The following is a 22,230-nucleotide window of genomic DNA, read 5'->3' as shown; positions in this document are numbered from 1 at the left end:
GATGGAGTAGGACGGGCCGGGGAGAGGGTAACTGCAGAATGAGTGATTTATCAGTGACTGGCAGGCAGTGGATCCCTTTGGCAGCCATGTTTTTGTGTTGCTCGTCTGAAGTGTCTTTTTGTCAGCTCGTCCACTCCGTCACTCACTCCCTAAGTGAGGGATATTTCATACAAGAGGATTGGAAAGGTGACCTTGGATTGTGTGGAGATGTGAAATGTGGATTAATGAACTGGTTTTCATAGACTAGACAGTCTCTGCAGAACACAATGTAATGATTAAATCTGAAGGTCATATATATCTGTTAAAAAAAGTGTAAATCTAATAACCTACAGTAGCCTATATTTGCATGCGAGGTAGATGAAACTGCTTGTAAAGTGCAGAACAGGAAGTTAAAATTCGATCCTCTCAGAAGAAATCTGTATTAAATGACATCTGCTACCTTACCTTTCAAAAGGTTTCTTTTCCAATCTTGAATTTGGCTAATGAAAATGTTTAAGTGGAAAATCAGAGAAAAGTTGTCCCCACACAAAAATTATGTTATAGTTATGAGATTAAGTCTGTATGTGAGATTATTTATAAGAAAGAAAGAAAAAAGAAAGAAAAAGAAAGAAAGAAAGAAAGAAAGAAAGAAAGAAAGAAAGAAAGAAAGAAAGAAAGAAAGAAAGAAAGAAAGACACTTGTGCTGGTTTTGGTAAATGCACAGTGATGTGAAAGCAACTTAAACAAAGAAAGTGAGTAATGAATGAGTAATGAACTATTTAGTGCAGTTATTCAGGCGAACAGTAACAACGAGCTGACTGTGATTCATTTCCTCAACTAATTATCTCCACATATGAATACATTGCTTATTCAATGACACATGAGTCCGGCCAATAGTTAGCCAGGCAGAGGAGTCAATACAGCAGGTCAGCAGGTAAGACTGGTCAACGGAAACAACTCAAATTAGCTTGAAACTTTGCAAATAAGTTCAGAACAGCTCTAATAATGTAATCAGGGAGTTGTTTTAGCTTCCGCACTTGTTAATTAGGTCTTACACTGACACGTAAAAGGCACACTCTTGTGCTCTGTTGGTACTCTGTATGAATATTAATTCAGCCTAAGAATGGCAAACCACATGTACAAGAAAAAAAAAAAGTGCCTGAATGTGTTAACATGCATGTGTTTGTGCTTCGTGGGCATGTAGAGTGTGTGAGTGAGTGAGAACAGACAGGAGAAAGAGAGAGCACGTTCTTGAGATTGTGTAAGTACAACAGAGTCATTAGCAAACGGTCCCCACAGGGAGGCAGATGAAGGAGCTGATGAAGTTAAAAAGTGTCTTGCTTTAGATGTTCAACACACTGACCGCGAAAGCCCAAATATACTTCAGGAGCGGTCCCCAACTCATTAACACTGCCAAGTCAGAGCCACTTTCCTTGTTTATTTGCAACAGCTAAAAGTGGCAAATTTATTCACAAATGATTGCAGCCTGTGCATAATGTTCAGGCCTTGTGGAAGCAAGTTAACAGCATAATCAAGACATAAAGAAATGTGTTGAACACAGAGGAGTTAGTTGTGTGAATGCACGCACGCTCTGCCATTTATGAAGTAGAGCTATCTTTCCTGGAGGAGGAATATTAATGCTAGTATTCATCGTAATCACCCCACTACTCACAGAGAAGTGACATTGTAATCATTTCTACTATTAAACAGTCTCATATAGTGTATGTTCTTCTTTATAGCAAAGGACATGCAAAACTTACTGTATATGCAATAGTGTGTACCATGCATGTACAGATGCTGATAAATAATAGACATTCTTCGCGCATCATCATCATCATCATCAGGTGTGTGCTTGGCTCATAAGCATTAAATCCATTGAGTTTGGCACTAGTATAGAATCTACTATGTGTATGCAGTGTGTGTGTGTGTGTGTGTGTGTGTGTGTGTGTGTGTGTGTGTGTGTGTGTGTGTGTGTGTGTGTATTGGCAGTGATCTTTGTGGCACAAGCTGTGATTCACCCCACAACCCTGCCTGTCTGATGTGAGACTATTACAGACCAAACCCTGCAGTGAGAGGACAGACAGAAACTTAAGCCGTGTGTGTTTCTTTGTTGACTCCGTGCAACTCGACAGTGGTCATGGAGCTGTCATGATAAGTGCGACTTCCATACACACACACACACACACACACACACACACACACACACACACACGTATACGTCGTGTCAGTTACAATAATGGCATGGTATATGAATAGACATGCTGCAGCATTGCTGTTGCCATTGAGATGACAGTTGTCACAAACAGTGACATACTTCATTGTCCATCAACCACAGTTTTGCAAAGCTCTGCTACATACACACACACACACACACACACACACACACACACACACACACACATTACACTATAGAACTGACTCAAGACTGAATAGGAACCATCTTATTTTTTTATTTTTTTTTGCTGTGGTCTTTTCTGACAATTCCACAACACTGTATCAAGAAAACATTCTGAGGGCAAAGTTCTGCCAGTGAAGAACAAAATCAGCCACAAAGACAAATTATTAAATGTACTGACAGGCAACACGTTGAGATGCAGGGCACTGGAAGTTTGTGCTTTAAAATGGAAGCAGCGTGATATAAAAAGAGATGACAAAGACAGATTTGGAAGTAAAAAATTGAGGTCGATTTTTCCTCTCATGGGAACATGATGTAACTATTCAATTATCAGTCCCTACTCAAGCAAGATGGATAAAAGAAGATCACAATACCCGGTGGCTAAGAAGAAACACGCACAAAACACACTTCAGTGGGTTCACAGGTAATATAAAGAGGTAAGAACTTCCTGTGCAAAACAAAAGAATAAACAGGGATGAAAAAGAAAACTAAACTTTGAAGGGGAATTCTGCTGATCCCCCCATGAAAGCATCATCCACTTAAGGGTAGGAGAATCAGATAAAATGTGCCCTCCACTTACAAAGGAAAAGGAAAAAACAAACAAAAAAAAAAAACCAAAAGCAACACCAAAGCAACAACAAATAAAAAAGCAAACAAAGTGTTCTCATCTATCTGACAACACAGCAGCTGTTGCCTTTGAAGAGGAGAAACGAATGCCAGCGGTTTAGACGTCTGTCTGTCTCCTGTCGCGCTCGATGGGGGACCCCGCTACATCTCGCGTCTTCTATCCTCCATTTCATTATTTGGTCTGCACTCCATCTCTGTTTTATCTCGATAAGACACATGAGAGGTAAAAATCAGTCAAACAACACGGTGTGTGTTTGATGAGCTTCGTCACCGCGGTGAGCAGCAGCGCTAAAGGTTTTACATGTCCCCTCCAGGATCTGTTAGATCCCAAACTACCAGTCAGAACTGTGTGAAACTCAAGTGTTTGGTGTCCAGCGTGACACAAATTGATTTGGGAGTGCTGATTGGAAACCAAATTAGGATGTAGAAAGCTGAGTGACCGTCATATTGACTGATAACAGACAACAGGCTTTGTAGGGACTTACAAGAAATCCATATTATTATTGAGGTTCCTACAAGGAACAAGGGGCAAAGAGAAAAAAAAACGATGTAACAATAAGAAGAATGCAGAATGCACTTTTTGTCAGGGAGGTTTTTGTGGTCAGTGCTGTATGATCAACCAAGGATCACTGAAAATGTACTGTGTTGACTTTCTCGAGGCTTTTCTGTAATATGACTACTCTCCACATTCAGAAAGCCTACTATATTTGTATATCTATACTATATTGGACTCAAACGAAAGATTTTATTCATTTATTTTTTTTTGCATTTGAATGCAGACACACAGTACATCAACGGGCAGAGAGGAGAGGAAGAAGCAGCAAACGTGGAGCAGGAGAAACAGAGCTTGTAGTGCTACAGTCAGCCTGTTGAGATCAAACTGTGCAGTAAGCCCCGGCTTCTGGCTCAGCACCATACAAAGCTGATGGATCAACACGCAGGGGCACAACATATGAAACCCATTTATTTTAAAGGGTGTCTGTGCTCACGCTGCAGCACAAACACATGCGCACAAACTGACACAAACACACACACACACACACACACAGACATAAAGTTAAGGAGGACGTGTGCGTGTTGGAGGCATTTCTATATCCAACCCACTCGCGGCACAACAGAGACGGGAGAGAATAGCCGATCTATAATCATTAGGAGGGAAGAGTGGAGAGAGAAAGCTACACTGCTGTCGCAGAGGTGTCGGGATAACAAGATTAGACCTTGCGTGATTCATCTGTGGCCATGGCATTCTGCTCCTCACCCGCCCACCACGATGTCTGTCAGTTGGTGTACTCAACCCTTATTCCTTGCTGTTCTCTGCCTCTTTAGTCCTAAATTGTTATTTTAGAAGCTGCACATTTAAAATGTAGATACCACTGTGTTATACAGTCATCCTGAATGAAGGTTTCCCTCATGATTATACAAACCAGACATTTGCATTGTTCCATAGAAGAGAAGATTTGGAGGCAGAAACTCGAACAGTAATGATCTTGCTCATTAACACTCAGTGAGATAAAAGTATTGATCCTTATCCTTGGCCTTAAATTTCAGGGCCATCTTAGGTGATGCAGCTTTCTCCCGTGGCCGTGGCACTGCCTTGTCGTTCTCAGCTCTTACGTTTAGAGTCCTTAGCGTAGCACTTCAACTTTTTTTGCTTCTGGGGGCAATTATACTGCAGACTTCTCCATCTCCAAACTCTTTCTTTCTCTCTCGCTCACACACACACACACACACACACACACACACACACACACACACACACACACACACACACACACACACACTTTTCATCTGAAATGTTATGACTGACATCAAGGACAGAGTCAAGCAAGCGTCCCCGCGCCAAAAAACCCTTCAAACAGGCCCCAGCTATGTAGAGATATCTACTTCATGAGACATTCATTCAGGGTATTCTAACTTCATGTTCGCTATCCTTTCTAACCCTAGACACACACACACACACACACACACACACACACACACACACACACTTCCCTCCCTCCCCTCTATCTGCCTTCATCCTCCACTCCATCCCTCCTCTCCCTCTCTTCCTTTCTCTCTCTGGGCTTGGGGACAGTAGAGTGACTTTGAAGTTGTGCTGCTTCAGGAGGAGAGAGAGTCACTCCGGCTAATTAGTTGTCCTTATCCCAACAGCAGCAGCCGCCACCAGCTCACTGGCTCAGAGGGAGAAACAGAGCATGCATCAACAGCAACTACCAACTGCTGCATGCTACAGATACCCTTCTCCTTCTGCTAGTTGTTAGCGCTGGTGGCTAGCAACAATTTAACTCAGCCCGAGACTAAACTGCGGATTAGAAAAGTTGCTCCACTCAGCATAATGACAGGTAATATGGTATGAAATGTGGTACAGCGAATCCTCTGCTCTCAGGGAAAGCTTGTCAGACCATAGTATACTGCAGCGGTAAGATTCTGTTTCCTCCACCATGCCAGTGTCGCCAGTCTGACCATGAGTGTTACAGAAGGAGCTTAGAAACATGGCAATAACAGACTGAGAAATGACACAAGTGCTCAACAAAAGTAACTAAACGAGACACTTTCAGCTGCGTCAGAATTAACATGTCAACATGCTTTATCAGAGGATTGAACGCTTTTTTTCCCCTGCTGACTGAAATGTGTCTTTGGCACCAAGTAAACTGTCAAGTAAAAGCTGAAAAGCTGATGATGACAATGTCTGGTGAGATTCATAATATTTTTTTCTTCAATGAAATAGTTCTTGATTTAAAATTAAAAAATGTGTAGTTTTAAGATATTCTACTTGAGGCAACAATCCTTTACAGTTGTGTGTGTTTAGGCAACATTAAGTATTAAACATTTGTAGAAAAACACATTTGGATTTGCCAAAGTAAGGAACAAAGCAAGTTTTGTTTTACTATTGGTACTGAAACTCTGGTATTATGTTAGCACTAACATTGTAATCAAGCTCTGTTTATTGGAGTCTTTTCTGGCTTGTGAACCAAGTTTTATTTCCCAGAATTCTCATGGCACTGGCAATTACAGAGTTGTCACATTGTTGTGACAAGAGCATGCAAGACGTTCAGTCTCTCCTCTCAGTAGACAGGGATATGTCGCATGTCGCATGTTCTGTGGCTTATCCAGCACTTTGACCTCTGAGTTTTCTTACTCATTATGTCTACAAGTCACCAGGCATTTAAATCCACTGGTGCTTGTTATTTTACACATGGCAACGATCTGGCCACACCATATGTGTGAATGTCGCTTTAATAGCTCAAGAAGAAAACACACTCCTGAAAGAAAACGTGAGTAGAGATGGGGTGTACCCACGAAGGCGTCTGTGTTATCTTGTCTCAGCAGGGTTTCTCACAGCATGTCCATCTCTCTCTCTCCCCTGAGCCTTGCTCTCTTTCGCCCCCCTTCTCTCTCTCTCTCTCTCTCTCTCTCTCTCTCTCTATCTCTATTTATCTCTCAACCCCACGGCTCCACGCCACAGAAACATGGCAGTGAGAGAGGGAGAGGGAGCCATAGAGAGAGAGAGAGAGAGAGAGAGAGAGAGAGAGAGAGAGAGAGAGAGGGAGAGAGGGAGAGAGGGAGAGAGGGAGAGAGAGAGAGGGCTGGCAGAGTTTCAGAAACATTAACTACTCCCTGGAGATACACCCACATCCACACACACACAGACACACACACACACACGCTCACACATACAATGTTAGTTCTGGGCTTCACTTTGTATCGGATCACCACACTCCATTCTGTTTGGCCCTAGTGCCAATGACTGCTGACATACTGTCATATGTGCACATATTGTGTATTCTCTTCCTGTCTGCTTCTTTCTCATCATCTGAAACATGACAGGCAGCCACTTCCCACTGACGGCAACTCTTATTACCATTCAGCTAACTCCATTGTTCAGCTTTCTGCTTAGAAGTGGGGGAAAAAAATAAAACATTAGGCTGCACTTGGTCTTTGAAGTAGTCACGGCTCATTCCCTGGTTACAAACTGACATAAAGTTCATAGACAAATTCATTATCCAAGACAATTCAATGTCTTTTTGGGTCTGTAGTGTCATAGCCAGTGGCCCTGTGGGCTACAGAGTTCAACATTAGTTATATAAAGTTCAACACACAGTGAGAGGAGGAGAGACCTCTCTGCCAGATATTCAGAGACAATTAATTCAGTCCGTCTCCTCGTCTCCACAGACCCCTGACTCGCAAGGCCAGTCAGGGGAAGGACAGACGTAGAGGGATGACGTGTGCCATGGACGATGTGTTCGTGCACATACATATGAATATGACACATGTACACACACTCTTGAGAACTTTTGTGAGTGTGTGCATGGCCTTTATGTGTATGCATGACTGTGTGTTGTCAGTGGTGTTGCACACACACACACCTGTCCAGGAGAGTCAGATTCTCCCCTAATGGCACCATTGGGACCCAATACATTAGCATATTAAAAGGTGACATTTCACAGTCTGAGCCTGCACTCTGCTGTAGAGTGCGGGCCGATCACTCTGACAGTCTGACAGCCACACAGGCAGGCCGGAGAACAGACACATAAGACTGTGAAGTGCAACACACTGGGAATATGGGGAAGTGGCTGCTGGATTTGAGTCAGAAAACACCTGTCCAGCCAAAGTAAAAACCCTTAGAATAGGGGAGTGGATTTGTAATCTCATGTGCGACACCAATGTCAGTGTGTCCCGAAACTACCACCAACACCTACAGTGTGGTCTTATGCTTGACAATTCACTGTATATATTCACAATGTACATTGATACAGCGGCTTTGGATTTTAATGGTGGCTTCTATCAGAGGTCAATGGACAAATCAATACACACGCTGCACATAAACACACAGAAATGCTGACACATAGACAACACTGCATGTTTACAGTATACTGTGTCAATGAGAAACTCTGTGAAATGCTGAATTCTCCTGTGTTACATCGGGATGACAAACACACACACACATAAGATCACACGCACTTTTTCTACAAAAGCATTACCCGTCACAATCTACACCACAACTACAGATAGACAAACGCTCACACAAATTTTATGCATCCAATCCATAACTGAAAGCACCTTGTTCACTATTGGTAGAGGAACTGATGATTGGCGATTGATTACGATTTTTGGCTTTTATTCACAAACTTACAAGACACATTAAAACTGTTTCAATAAAATCACAGTGTCCCCTGGCTCCTGCATAATTCATTCCCTACTGGCACATACATGAACACACACCTGCTGTTCCAGACATGCACACACACACACACACACACACACACACACTAATGCCCAGCAGCTGAGAGAAGAGTGACAATGGCTGAGTTCAGTAATTGGCTCTGAACTGCAGCTTCAGCAAAAGCCTCGGTCCTGTCGGAAGCCTGTCAGTGTTTGGCATCTGTTACTATCATTTTCCTCTGCGGGACAGCACAATGTGAGACACCTGGGTCGGGACATCATCCTGCTACCTTCCTCACTGCTGTCACACAGTACAACTGCTCCACCAACTTCTTCTACTACAACTAATAATACTTCTGTCAGCGCCGAGGCAACAGAAATGACCTGTCTTTCCCTCATGAAAATATTACAGTGCATGTTGAGCTGAATAAGAGAGAGAGAGAAAGAGAGGAAGACTTCCGGAACAAGGCGGCAATAAGTGAAAAAGAGTCAGGGAGACTCTGACACAGCAAGAAGCTGATTAATACCGACTGTTTATCAAACAGCAATATCCGAGCGCGGAGTGCTTTTCATCTAAAGTCTAATGATTTTGCCACAAAAGTGATGCAAAACAGAGGGATTTTCCATTTGCAGATAACCTGTACTGTGAGCAAACCCATCAGCTGCCTGCTTTCCAGCTCATAAGCAAACAATTACAGAAGGCACTTCTCTCTGCATGTGTCCTGTGAAAGACAATTTTCAGGTTGCAGCGTCTTGTTGTCTTCTATATTCCTGCTCTCTTTGGTTTCTTTACAACTATTCCATCAGCACAAGGGCACAATTTTGCAGCATGCCAATTTTGAGCGGGCACTGAATAGAGTTGCTCAGCAGGGGCCCTGAGATGTAATATAAAAAAAATCTCTACTGTATCCTTCAATGTGGGAAAATCATAAAAAGGAGTTTTTCTTGTAGAAGTTTGTGAAGCATTTTGGAGTGGGGCTCGAGCAATTACAGCTGCAGAAACCTGATTTATTGTTGTGTTTGCCCAGGATTACTTGGTGGCTCTCACTCCTGGCAGGGGAGCCAAACAGCTGACTCCTTCAGTTTGAAATTTGAAAAGGATGAAAATCAGCTGCTTCAAAGACCCACTGTCACTAACTCAGCCAGTGATTCCACTCTTCATTGGGTTTATTATGATATAAATCACTTATATTCAAACAGTTTTTGCAAGATCAGCCATTGATTTATGTTGAAATTTAGACTTCACTCAAGCAGTCCACTCCTTCTAATTTTTGACTTTTGAAACGCTAGCTGGCAGCCAGCCCAGATTTTGTGTCAAAGAGGTGGCTCTTTCAGGGACATCACTACCCAGTCATAGCTGACAGACTTTTAGTACTGCTTCATTCAGCTGGGCTACTGCATATTAAGACTGTGGGGGGAGAAAGAGGAATGAAGGTTCACAGCAAGACTTCAAAAGGGTCACTATGGTTATGTGGTGTGTACCACTGTGCCAACAGGACACCAGAGCATGCTAAATTTTTGAAGGCTGTTGGAAACTTGAAAAATATTAAACTTTCTCAAGTCACTGAGTTGACATTCAGGATTTTTGGCAGTGCAGAGCAGCAGTTTGGAAATGGCTTGGAAGTGACTGGTTAGCATGTAGTCCTAATAGGGCACATTTCAGTCACTATTTCATACTTGTTCCGTTGTCTGACAACAGAAACAGAAAAACAGCTTTATTGGGATTTTGGCTGTATTAAAATAGTGTATATGTGAACAAAGAGAGAGGAGAGAAGCAAAAAGATAAAAGGCTGAAACACCGTCCACCCATATACTAGGTTCTTACCTAGTCTTGTTTCATAAGTACTTGCCCTCTTCACATACGCAAACATGGAATAATTTAAGTTAAAACCTTCACTAAGCTCAGTAGTAACACTGAAGACCACTTAAAAGAACTGAAAGCTGTGAACTTACCTTCATTAGTACTGACTCGCTGAGTTTCTCACGGTTGACAATCTTTATGGCGACTTTCTGGCATGTTACACAGTGGACTCCAAGCTTAACCAACCCTGCAACATAAACAGGAAACACACAATTTATTAGGTAAGATGGTCAAACACTGTGCTTATGTAGGACTGATAGCAAGACGATAGACGAAAGTGAACGATAAATATGCACTGCACTGAATGTCAGGTCCTAGTGAGCACATTATGCTGGGGCATTTAAAATGGACTGTCACATTAAAGTGATGTGTGCTTTTTTTTTTTTTTTTGGCTAACCAGACCAATGTAAAATGGCCCTTGACCTCATGTACAGTTTGCTAATAATGACCTCAGAAGTGTAGACAGTTCCTTAAATAAACTCCCCTTTGGGGTTTGTTTGAGACATAAAGGCAATAAGCGAGTGGGTCGTTTGTGTTATTGATTCCTATAATGTACTAAAGTGGCTGTAATGCAGTTGTGTTGAGTTTGCTAAAAGGTAATAAAAGGTAGTTGTAACAAACAGAGCGGAGAGGACAGGACCGGAGCAACACTGCACCAAGCTGTGGGAGAGTAAATTAGGTTGTCACATTTCGGCACCCAAGCAGAAAACATTACCCTTTACTTCATGACACAAACACACTGACGCACGGGGAGAGATTTGAGCGTTTGATACACCATGACAGTCGGTACTATTGGGATTCACACACAAACTTTCAATCAAGACTCACATGAATCCTATGATTCGCCACATAACCACAAAAGCATATCCGCTGCTTTGCCTCAGTAAATGTCCCCAGGTATCTTTAGTTCAGCCACAAACAATGTAGAAAACAGCCAGGGATACCTCAGTGATTGTACAGTTACAGTGGAACAAAGTGGTGTGTTTGTGTGTATTTAATACATGGGAGCTATAATGACAGCACTAATCCATTCTCTGCCAGGGACCACCGAAGTGCACACACATTACAAAGATGTTTGCGTCAGATAGATTACTTACAAAATGAAACTAACACACACCCCTGCACAAATAAATGTCGCCTCTCTATTATTGATTTCCCCAATGGCTCCGCAGTGCTGCAGGGATTTTGGAGACAACAGAAGATGATTTTTGACTTTGTAAACTACATCGTTTGAGCTCTCTAATGGCTGGCACACAGAATTTATAGAAACACCAAAGTGAAATATTGTGGATTCTTTGATTTCTTGTCACTCTCATGCTGACAGACGATGGTGGAATTAAGTTAATAAGTGCCTAAGACTGAAATGGTGCAGTTACGGTGAGAAGCACGTCAACGGAGAGAAAGAAAGTAATGTCCTGCAGCAACTGGTTGGCTGACATGAACCACACTTTCGCCGGCTTCTAGCTTGCTCTCCCACTGTCTGTCTCATAGTTTGATTCCTGTATGAACCAACACAACAGGAGCGTCAATGGGCTCTGAGGAGGCGGTGAAAGCAGAAAGAAGTGTTCTGACGCCAGACAGACGTCAATAAGGTGAGGGAGAGATGGAGGAAGGAGCAGAGGGAGATAGAGAAGAAGTATATAATAAAGAGCATGTGAGAGATGAACGGAAAACGTGAAAGCGATTGAAAGTCAGGGATAGCACATTATTCAAATGACAGGCCACAGATAATTAAGCAATAATGGAGAGCACTGTGTGGGAGTGAGGCACTGGCTTGGGAGTTGAGGGGCCGCGGGGGCAGAGAGCGGAGACACATGGAGGAGAGGAGGCGAGAGAGAGAGAGAGAGAGAGAGAGAGTGACAGAGAGATAAGACGGAAGTGAATGCTACCAAAGAGGGGTTGAGGCAGTTGAGCAGAAGGGAGAACAACAGACAAACCCATTAGCCTTGTGATGGTAATCATATGTTAATGGCTGCTATAGAGAAGCTCATAAGTCATGATAAACACATTAAAGAGAAAATATCTGCCTGCAAACACATGAAAAGTTAACTGGATTATTTGCCTCACTATCCATCTTCCTCCAGTGCCTGTGTTTTTGTGAGCAGAGGGCGCATTAGCAGAAGGGAAATATGCTTGGGAACACAGCACATTATGATTTTACAACCACTTTGTGTATGGATTGAAATGAACTTTTACAAGGACGTTCAGTACATAACACACTGGGACATAAGCCATAAGCTTCTTTTATACCACATAGATAAAAATCACGACAAACAACAGCAAAAGACATAATAAAATAGAACAAATGATCACGGAATAACATCACATCAGCTTCAATCACAAAATGTGGCAGCAGTAGATAAAACTGGCCCATTGGTCTTTTTGGGCAAATTATCATCATTTTGGTATCCTGTTTGGTCACTGGCGGTGTAACAGTAGCAAGCAAACGTTACGTACAGGAGATCAGGAGTCCCTGAGCAACACTGAAATTCCTCACCAACATCATGCTCACCTGAGGAATATCAGGCTGCGATGTGAAGCCGTGATGAGTCCTCAAAAGTTTCCCCTGTCACATGTGAGGCTACTTGCAAAACTAAAATCCACAAAATATACTTTGTGAGCAATGAAATTGTCACGCGATTAAGAGACTGCTGCCATGCTAGCAGCTCTGTGAGGCTGCACTTTTAGGCACATGGATGATTTGACTGAAATGCTATTGTCAGCATACTAACACGCTTACAATGGCAATGCTAAGACGATGACATTAACTAAGCAGGGACAGTGTTTACCATGTTCGCGATCTTAGTTGAGCATGTTAGCGAGCTAACATTTGCTAAGCACTATACACAAAGTGCAGCCAAGACCGATGGGAATGTCACTGACTTTGTAAGTATTTAGTCATAAACCAAACATATGGACAAATTAAAATTTTGAACAGCACTATATGAAAACTCCAGAGATCAACAATGTTATTAAAACACAGTATATTACCTTCCTAAAAATTGTTGAACTTCATATAAAACCAGGCCTACAGATAGTATATTCCCACTAATAGAGCATAAAAACTGTCGAGAATATGTTATAATGTGTGGGTCTGACATCCATGCAGCTGTTTGCCAACACACAGTATTTGTACATAATTTCAAAGTGTGCACTAGAGACTGAATCATATTTACCAAACCAGAATGTACAGCAAAAGAAAAACAGTTTTCAACTAGGGATTGAAAAAGGCAAAGCAATAAATAAAACAAACCAGACAATAGAATAAATAATAATGTGTGTTTTTCAGCTTTTGGTTTGGCTCAATGAAACAGCATTCTGTTTGAAGCGCAGGACTGCAGATACAGACACATGTGGTTGAGTTATTGGTTGTGCAGCTGCGGTTGCTCAGAAACCCACTCTCTGCATTGCTGCAGAGACACTTTTCACTTTTCCATGTATCTATACCAAAGCATGTTTCAGCCTTAACACCTGATATCCCTGTGATTATATACTACTAAATCATTTTTTAATGCCTTCTGCACAAGCCCGACATTCTCTTCCAACAGAAAACTGCAATTAACGACATAAGGTTTCCTCACCATAAATGTGACTTAATCTGTCTCAAGTATGTTGTAATATCTAATTAACATCAGCCTCTCCATGACCCAAAATTAACTGCTCAGCCCCCTGCTCTCTAATGTCCTGTAATGAGGGTGATTGCCTGATACTCCCTGTGCCCTTTTTTACCTGTCTGTGATAGCACCCGAGAGGAAACACTTGCAGCTCTGTGTGAATATTCTGAGCTCAACCTGAAGTGGTGAGGCGAGGGGGGAGGGTGTTCCAGAGATGCCAAAGAAGAAACCAGGTTTTCATCTAAATCTGGGCTGAGCCAGGTAGGCTGTCTTTGAACATACCCTCAAAAGTAAAGCTTTGACTGAGAGCACAAAAGGGTCAGAGACTCAGAGAGATTAAAGCTACAGTTGTCAGTGTCTGTGCATAATTGTGTGTGTGAGCAAATGGATTACATTTCATTTTAATTGCAAGAGTACACCTGTATGTGCAGCTGGTAAGTGTTTGTAATTACTTATTGGAGAGGACAGCACTGTGTCGTGATCAAGTGTCACATACAGGTAATTCATTACCCGGACCAGGGACACACATGCAGACTGGTATTGTCACATATACTGTACACTTATTTACTTTTCATTAGCACATGCATGGACAAAAGCAGGCTGTGCAGCCGACCTGAGTTCTGAATTAGCAAGTGCATCGATCTCTCCTCTCCTTCGCCGCCCTCCCAAATCAATAGCATCAAAAGCTCTCGCCTTCACAACAATGTCAGAATAATGACACCAGCCAGGGACTTATGGGCTGTAGGGGCCACCATCGACTGACCCCTGGCCTCCATCCCCTGCTCTGCACTCTCTACTTTCCATGTGCCTCTGTGATTAATGATGTAATGTGGAGGGACTGCTGGAGAAAGACACAGAATGAGAACTTTGGTCCATGGCTCAGTGAACATCAGAGGCCAGCAGTGTTTTGCTGCACTGCGCTGGAAGCTGCTGCATGGCTTCGAAGTGGAATGGTTTCAATCATCACCCCGCTGGCTTTGACAAATCGGGGATGAATAATAAAGGTTTTGAATAAAAGCTGAACTGATTGCGTCCGCAGAGCTGGCCCGTTCAGAGAAGTAGGCTAAAGAACTGAGGGTAAGAAATAAAGAGTCGAAAGAAGAAAGAAAGAAAGAAAGAAAGAAAGAAAGAAAGGACGGAAAGAGAAGACACTGGGAACCACGGCTCTAGTAACTCATCAATAATGAAATGAGTTAATTAACAACATCTTCACAGAGTTGTGAAAATGTTACTAATCAACCACTTCTCAAAAACTAAAGAACATTCTGGCAGCGCGCCTGTTGCACTGCATCACTGAGCCATGTGCCAGCACTGATTTGTTAATGAGCTTTTTGTCTCACTTCACCGTCTCTTCAAGTGATTGTGTTTCATGATATCACGGCTGAACTTGTTGACGTCTGCTCTGGAAAACATCTCTGACTGGTGTCAGTATATTCATCACGGCAGCATGTAGATGAACTTTTGGAACACATGTCATAACCAAGTTGAGAGAAATGTCTGGAATAGTAGGAGGGCAGTTTATCTGACTGAGCTTTAGGACCCTACAAGTGTAAAGCACTTTATTTGAATTGTTTGACATATTATGGGAGTTAGCCTGGCCAGGAGACCTCCACTCCCAGTGAGAGAGCCATTGTCTCCTTCTGTGTTGACTTGTCAGAGTTCTTCCTGTTCCAGCTGCCAAAACATATCGATCCATGGTTAATTTATCATCGGGCAGAGCTGGGACATCCTAGGAGGAGCAGGTAAGAGAGGAGAAGGACCTTGTCTGTGAGCCCTTATTTTCCCTGCCACCAATCTGAGGCACCGAGATAGAAAGAAGGAGAGCAGAGAGGCGAGAGGACAGGAACACCCTGCTTGTGTTTGACTCTAGGAGAGGCACTTTATGATCTCCACCTGCACACACATCCACGGAGGCACACACAAGGTCAGTGCTTTCAGCTTTATCCTCCTCACAGCACTGGCATCCATGCGGTTAAAGATCATTACTGGATAGCTTAATATCCATCTGGAAGGGACTACTAGGAGAGGAAGGCGAAGGATGAAAAAGAGATGTCTCCACTTGCACACCTCTCTCACTTTCAAACTTGATCTTTCAGAAGCCCTAAGCCAATGCCAGCAGATGGTAGTCGCTTATGCTGGCTTAGCTTTCTCTCCCTGAGGTGCTGGCTCTGAGTAGCTCATAGCCCTCAGGCACAGATCTGTGAGCCGCTTTCCACTTATGCTCTCTAACCCTGAATGCTCTACGTGGGGGCTACAGCTCTGTACTGGGATCAGTGTTTGAAAGGAAACACAACATGCTACCAGGGCTTACTCCTACAACACCTCCTGGTCAGATGGAAAACCACTGAGGCAGGGGCGTGGGAATCCCCCTCCACCAGGGAAGAGGGCAGGAGTTGAAGACCGATCATGGATCTGTGTGCTGTCCTTCTCACTCTCTCTGTTGTTCATGTAAGTACACAAGCACACAGTCTGATTTCAATAACAGGAAGGTGAAATAATCTAATGAAATTATGCTCTCGTCAGTTTTGTTAGCTCTACATAGACTTTCTGTAATATCAAACATCTGTGGGTGGTGACTAGAATAGAAATACATGTTTTCCTGGAGCTCAACTGTATATTCTTCATTACAGTTTTGTATGCGCTGGTGATAACAAAGTGCCAGACAGAAAGGGTTATGACAAATTAATTCCTTCATATAGTACAAGTGCATTTATAGATGAAAAATGTAGCGAATCCCTCCCACAACTACTGTTGTTTACATTATACAGTATGTGTACATAGGCAGAGCTCAGCAATTGTTTTCAACCCTGGATGCAAATATATGACAGGTGAATAAAACTAAAATAAATGAGACATAAATTAATAACAAATGTGTGCATGTTGAATGTGGGCTTATTGATTTTGTTGGATTTTAATTGGCCTGACCCCATTACTCTGTGGAAAACAGTATTTATATGAAGCACAGGACTGTAGATGCGCAGATGTGCAACAGTGTATCCCTGCCACAAAATCTGTTTCCGCTTTCTGTTTAGTTACTCCATCCTTCCCTCATTTCTCAGTTTCTGCCATATTTTGCCCTCATTTCTTCTCTACCCAGTCAGTCAGTGTTTTCTAACTCGTTTATCTCCCCTTCTCTCTCTTCATCCTCTCATCTATCCAGAGAAGAAAAGAGAGAAAGATAGGGAATGTGCCAGCAGAAAGCTGTTGAGTCATACTGTGCAGGAGGGAGACAGCATGTCGAAGATCAAACAATGTTCACTCGCTCCTCAATGAATGCACTCCCTCTGTCTGTCTCTCTCCCGCCGCTTCTTACCACCCTCTTCATTCACTAAATCTCTATCTCCTCCATTCCTCCACCTCCTCTCTCACTGTTCTTGCATTTTCAGTCAGCCGTGACGTTAGTCTACCCAGCCTGAATTCCCCTGCAACCCTCTAAACCCTACCAGCCAAAGCAACAGCAACCACATCAGCAACAACAGAGGCCCAGACCAACAGAACAGCTTCAAAAGCAGGAAGAGCAGTTTAGCCCTGGAGTGCTGGAGCGAGGAGGGAGGCACACTGACGCATGCATACAGAAACCTCCCTTATAAGTGAACTCTCTGCACAAAACAGGATTCTTTTGGTAAATACAACAATAACGGTCCTTTACTGACAACAGAAATGAATAATGATTTTTTTTTTTCCTGTGTTCCCCCTTTCCAGGGCATTTCTTAGCTAATTAAAACAGTCTTTTATTCCAACAGTGCTTTGACCTGATGGAGTGATGGAGAGTGGACTCCATTATTATTATTATTCTTGAATAATATGGATTTACACCATTAGCCCTGGTTCAGATATGATCAATTTCTCTCCATCAGACAGCTCAATATATGCATGAAAATTGCTAAGAGCCAATTTAGGTCTTAGCATTTTGAGCTACAGAAACTGTACCCAGATTTCAACCAATAATTTCAATACTGCTGATTGAAGACTAAATGTGTGTGGACTGTGTTTATCTTGATTAACTCTGATAAAACTGCATAACTGATAAAAATGATTATCAATAAACATGCATGTAAACACACATACACAGAGCTGTACTGTACATCCAGAGGAAACATGTGCATTTCTCCTGTTTCTCACACATGGGGGGCCAATCCCATTTACACAACTACATTTACATGATACAGCCCCCAACAAACCCAAAGTACTGGGTGGCTTCAAGGCAGTGATCTATTTTTTCCAAATTCTGAAACAAGTATGAGAACAACTGAGCGGATCGCCCAGAGGCAGCGACTACTGAGCGATCCACTTAGTTAGCTAACAAGCTCTCTGATTGGCAGATCTTACTAAATTCCCACCCCTTTCTGAATCAGCCTTACAATTATGAAAATATATGCACAAATATTTCCTCAGAAGCTCATCACCTGCACAGTGGAAGACACAAGCGTCACACACTCTTTTCTGCCAGCAAGGCAAACAAGTCTCATAAGTCTCATTGCCAGCGGTAAATAACGCATGATTGCACAGCAGAAAATAGCTCAGAAAGTTCAGGCTGTCATGTATTTGACTGTGCAAAAAGTTCTTGGATGTTGATGACTTTGTGCTGGAAGCATATGGCAGACATACCAAATATTCTTATTTGCCACATATCCATACTCTAGTTTATAAGTACTGAAGCCATCTCACATTTGAGTACAAAAGATTGGGTTTGCTGCAGATTTTTTTTGTCATTCAAACTTGTACATTAAAGAAGAAAGTCAGGGAGAACTTTTTGGGTGGAGGTTTTACGGTCTCTCCATTAAGTAGATCAGAGGCAGTGATTTCTCTTCTGAATCTTTCTGCCGAGATGTCATCGCAGATTCTAAATATTCCGCTCTGAATTCTGGCCTGATGTGACTGGAGGTCAGGCCACAGAGCCGAGCGAGAGTGACACTGTCAGAGGAATGTTCTGCCCGAATCCCAAATGGGAACATCAGAGCAAACGTGAATGAAGACATGGAAGGCAGATACAGAGGAGACGAGAGGAGGGAGGGATGGAAAGAACAAATAAAAAAAAAGAAAAAAAAGAAAGACGGCCATGACAATGAGGCCAGTGACAGTGAGACGGAGAAATACTGATAAGGTTAGATAAATAGAGAGATGCTGGGGAAGACATAGTCAAAACACGAAGGGAAAGTGGGGCCTAGAAGGGTGGGGCATGGAGACTCAGATCTATTTTTAATGCCTCTGACTGGGGATCAGCAAAAGGAATGTATAATTACAGCCTCATGAATAATGCAAGCAGGCTTCTTTTAATTAGCCACACCAGGCCCAATGCAGCAGCAGCAGCAGACGGGACAAACACGTGCACATGTGCATGCACACAGACACACGCTCATCTCCAGTATATACATACTTGTACACACAAATGGATATGGTGGCCACAGAAAACGACGTGACAGGCGTGCACATGTGTGTCACTCCTGAAACATATGTCTGTGCATGCTAAACATGCACCCACACGCTCCTAAAGGGAGACGGGAGTCAAATGAAGAGGCGACGTGATGAGCTAAGGATTGGTGCCTTGGTGACGACTCTCTGATAGGCTTCTCAGTGAGAGAAGTCCCTCGACACCATTCAAAGAGCTGCACACTGTCGGCATGTCATGTGTTAGATAACCCCCAATATAAAAGTATGAATTATTAACACCTGACTGGATAATATTACAAAACCTGACTGTAACCGTAGAGACATGCGGTGGCGGCGATGCCTTCTTTCTCTTTTTTTCACACACGTGCAATCACACACATGCACGAAAACACAAAAAAAAGAGAAAAAACAACGAAACATCCCATTTCTGGCAGGCCGACTCGCAGACAGGCCAATTGTGTGGGCTGGGAAAGAGAGTGGAGAGTAAATCTGACTCTAAGAAGCAATTAATCAACCTTCCTCATCTATAATTCAGCTTGAGTTATTTCATTAATTAACTGTGTTTGAGTTGTCTATACAACATTTTCATTACCAAACATGGATCAAGCTGCAGCAGACTAGGTTCCCATCAACTTGTCTTAATAACCAGCTTCCTTCCGAATGGAGATTGAAATGGACAGTCAAAGCTCGACCAGGAAAAAAAACTCAACTAAACTTTCTCTGTACATCAAGAGAAGGCAGGAAGCTGGACCCAAGTTGGAACGATACATCAAAATGCAGGATGTTATTTGGTTGTTATCTGGAAACTCGGCTTCTCCCATCTTCAGAGCCTTAATTTGTAAGCTAATTTGCGGCTGGCAAAGACAGGCTTGAGTATGGGAGAGGATATTGGATGTAATTTGATGTCTCACTCCATCTTCGTTTGTTGATTGGAGTTTAATTGGCAATGAGGGTGCCGCGTTCCCACTTTGGGGCAGGCAGGGGAGATGACGGCTTGAGCACATAGACTGAAAATGAGTCCCGCTATGATGGTTTAACGGGGAGAGCAAGAAGCAACCACTCAGAGCCACGAACTTCAATCCTTATAGCTGAAGGAAAACACATCAAACAGAAATGGACCGAGAAAAAAACAAAAACAAAACAGGACTTGACTTATACATTTTTTTGACATTCAGCGCTTTTATAAATAAGTGAAAAAAAAGAGAAACCAGCAGGAGGGATTGTCCAAGGTGAGCACAAAACCCACTATTATGGTCAATATGCACAAGGTTGTTCCTATGTGTAGCCGCAGGGTGTGGATCTAGGACAGAACAATGATCTATATGGAGAGAGTGTGTGTGTGTGTGTGTGTGTGTGTGTGTGTTTGTGTATGTGTATGTTTGAGGCAGGGGGCCGCCCCCCGATGTGTGACATTGATTTTCACACACACACAAACTTTCCCTGATCAAAAGTGCAAAGGTTCAAAATACTAGCTAGTGGTTTCCTCTCCTGGCTTTTCTTCCACCTTCCTATGTCTTTGTTGAGCCTTTATTCCCTACTCACGTAAAACAAATGCTGCACAGGAGAAAGGTCAAAGTGTGAAAGCTTCACCATTAGTATGTAGTCCAAACGGTAACACCTCAAGACACGGAAACAATGAAGATGTGTGCATTGTGTGTGCGAGAAAGCTGCCTTGCAGTACAGCATAGAATATTTCCCCCATTTACAATAAAGCACAAGAAATATCAACTCAACATCCATGTTAGGAGCCAGAGCAGTGAAAACTGTTGACACGTGCAGACAGTCGAGCACAGGCAGCTCCTGCCCAGCTCTTCACTGTAATTCTGTTCATTCTAATGGCTGATATACCACATATACCACTGACATGATTTGAATTGTTGCATTAATTCAATCCTAGATTGGTCCACTTTGCTACTAACACCGCTGACAAAACACCAGTGAGAGAGAAAGCATTTCGATTTCTTCCATAATTTAGAGGCTAAGAATGGTTGCATACTTGGCCAATAGATCAAATCATTAATACGCCTGTGGACGATATGACAATTTTTACAGAATATTTGCAAGGACACCTTTCTAAATAATGCTCTGCATCAACAAGAGTGGGTGAACCCTGGGATGCTGAATCACCGTGCCACCCTGTTTTGATAAAAGCTGCTGTACAGTAATATACAGTCTTAAAAAAGCTCTCGTGTATCTACACATTTATAAACCTTTTTTTTTTTCAGAGTCACTAGCAGTACGTGCTAGTGACTCATCTGACTCATCTGACTCATCTGATTTGGATTATTTCCCTGTTTTCTCTATTTTTAAATCTATGCATAATCCATGTTAGATGCACATCCTGCAGAGCACCATTACACATCGTCATTTGCATATTATCTTAAAGGGACATGACTATTTTTTTGCCGAGAGACAATTTTCCACCCAGTGACAATCACTTTTCAAGGATATCTAGATTTTTTTTTTTCATTGCTATTTTACCTGCAGTTCTACCATCTACAGTAGTATACTACTGCTTCTCCCAGCATAGCATGGATACACATAGAAGTTCACCTGAAGCCACTCAGCATGTGCTTCCACTAGCAAACCTACTTATGCAAACCCATATATTGGCTATGGGACATCCCAAAGGGAGGGGCTGCAGAGGAAGGCGGGAAGGGGGTGGAGACAGTGGGCTGTGTAGAAGAATGAAATACAAGGCGAGTTGAGGGGGGTGTCGTGGTGGGTGGATGCGTTGGTAATTACCCTGGCGGGCCATTGGTGGAGCTGTTGACATCTCTCTTGAGGAGTGGGATAATTTGAGCGAGTCTTCTGGCTAAATCAATGCGTCAGCGGCAGCTAGCTCATTACCCAAGCCACCGTTGCATCTCAATGAGGCAACAAGGGAATTTCTATTAGCCACTGTAAGCCTGATCTCTCTCTCTCTCTCTCTCTCTCTCTCTCTCTCTCTCTCTCTCTCTCTCTCTCTCTCTCTCTCTCTCTCTCTCTCTCTCTCTCTCTCTCTCTCTCTCTCTCTCTCTCTCTCTCTCTCCATGTCTCCATCTCCCCCCCTCAAGCTTGACTCCGTCTATCATTTTCACTTTGTCCCATATTCCCTCTCCTCAGTCAATCAGTCACTCTTCCTCCTCGCTCAGTCTCCCCTTGTTTTTGTTGTTGCCTGATACGTCTCTCTTTTCTTCAACACACCCCCCTCCCTCTCT

At 42.8% G+C, this 22,230-nt stretch overlaps 1 protein-coding gene across 4 annotated transcripts in view; it reads right to left on the bottom strand.

Moving 5' to 3' along the window:
* The window catches only part of LOC139635948 (serine/threonine-protein kinase BRSK2), a 155,471-nt gene that overhangs the window by 53,623 nt on the left and 79,618 nt on the right, over positions 1-22,230 (bottom strand). For all 4 annotated transcript variants that reach the window (XM_071503554.1, XM_071503568.1, XM_071503563.1 and 1 more), the window contains exon 2: positions 10,118-10,212. In XM_071503554.1, the coding sequence (XP_071359655.1) occupies positions 10,118-10,212 (95 nt within the window). The remainder of the gene's footprint in view (positions 1-10,117; positions 10,213-22,230) is intronic.

The sequence above is a fragment of the Trachinotus anak genome, unplaced genomic scaffold (assembly GCF_046630095.1).
Source record: "Trachinotus anak isolate AG129_WGS33_773 ecotype Australia unplaced genomic scaffold, CSIRO_AGI_Tana_v1 ptg000002l, whole genome shotgun sequence".
In the NCBI taxonomy this organism is placed as follows: domain Eukaryota; kingdom Metazoa; phylum Chordata; class Actinopteri; order Carangiformes; family Carangidae; genus Trachinotus; species Trachinotus anak.
The sequence above is the reverse complement of the archived record's forward strand: the minus strand, read 5'-3'. Positions and strand labels throughout refer to the sequence as shown.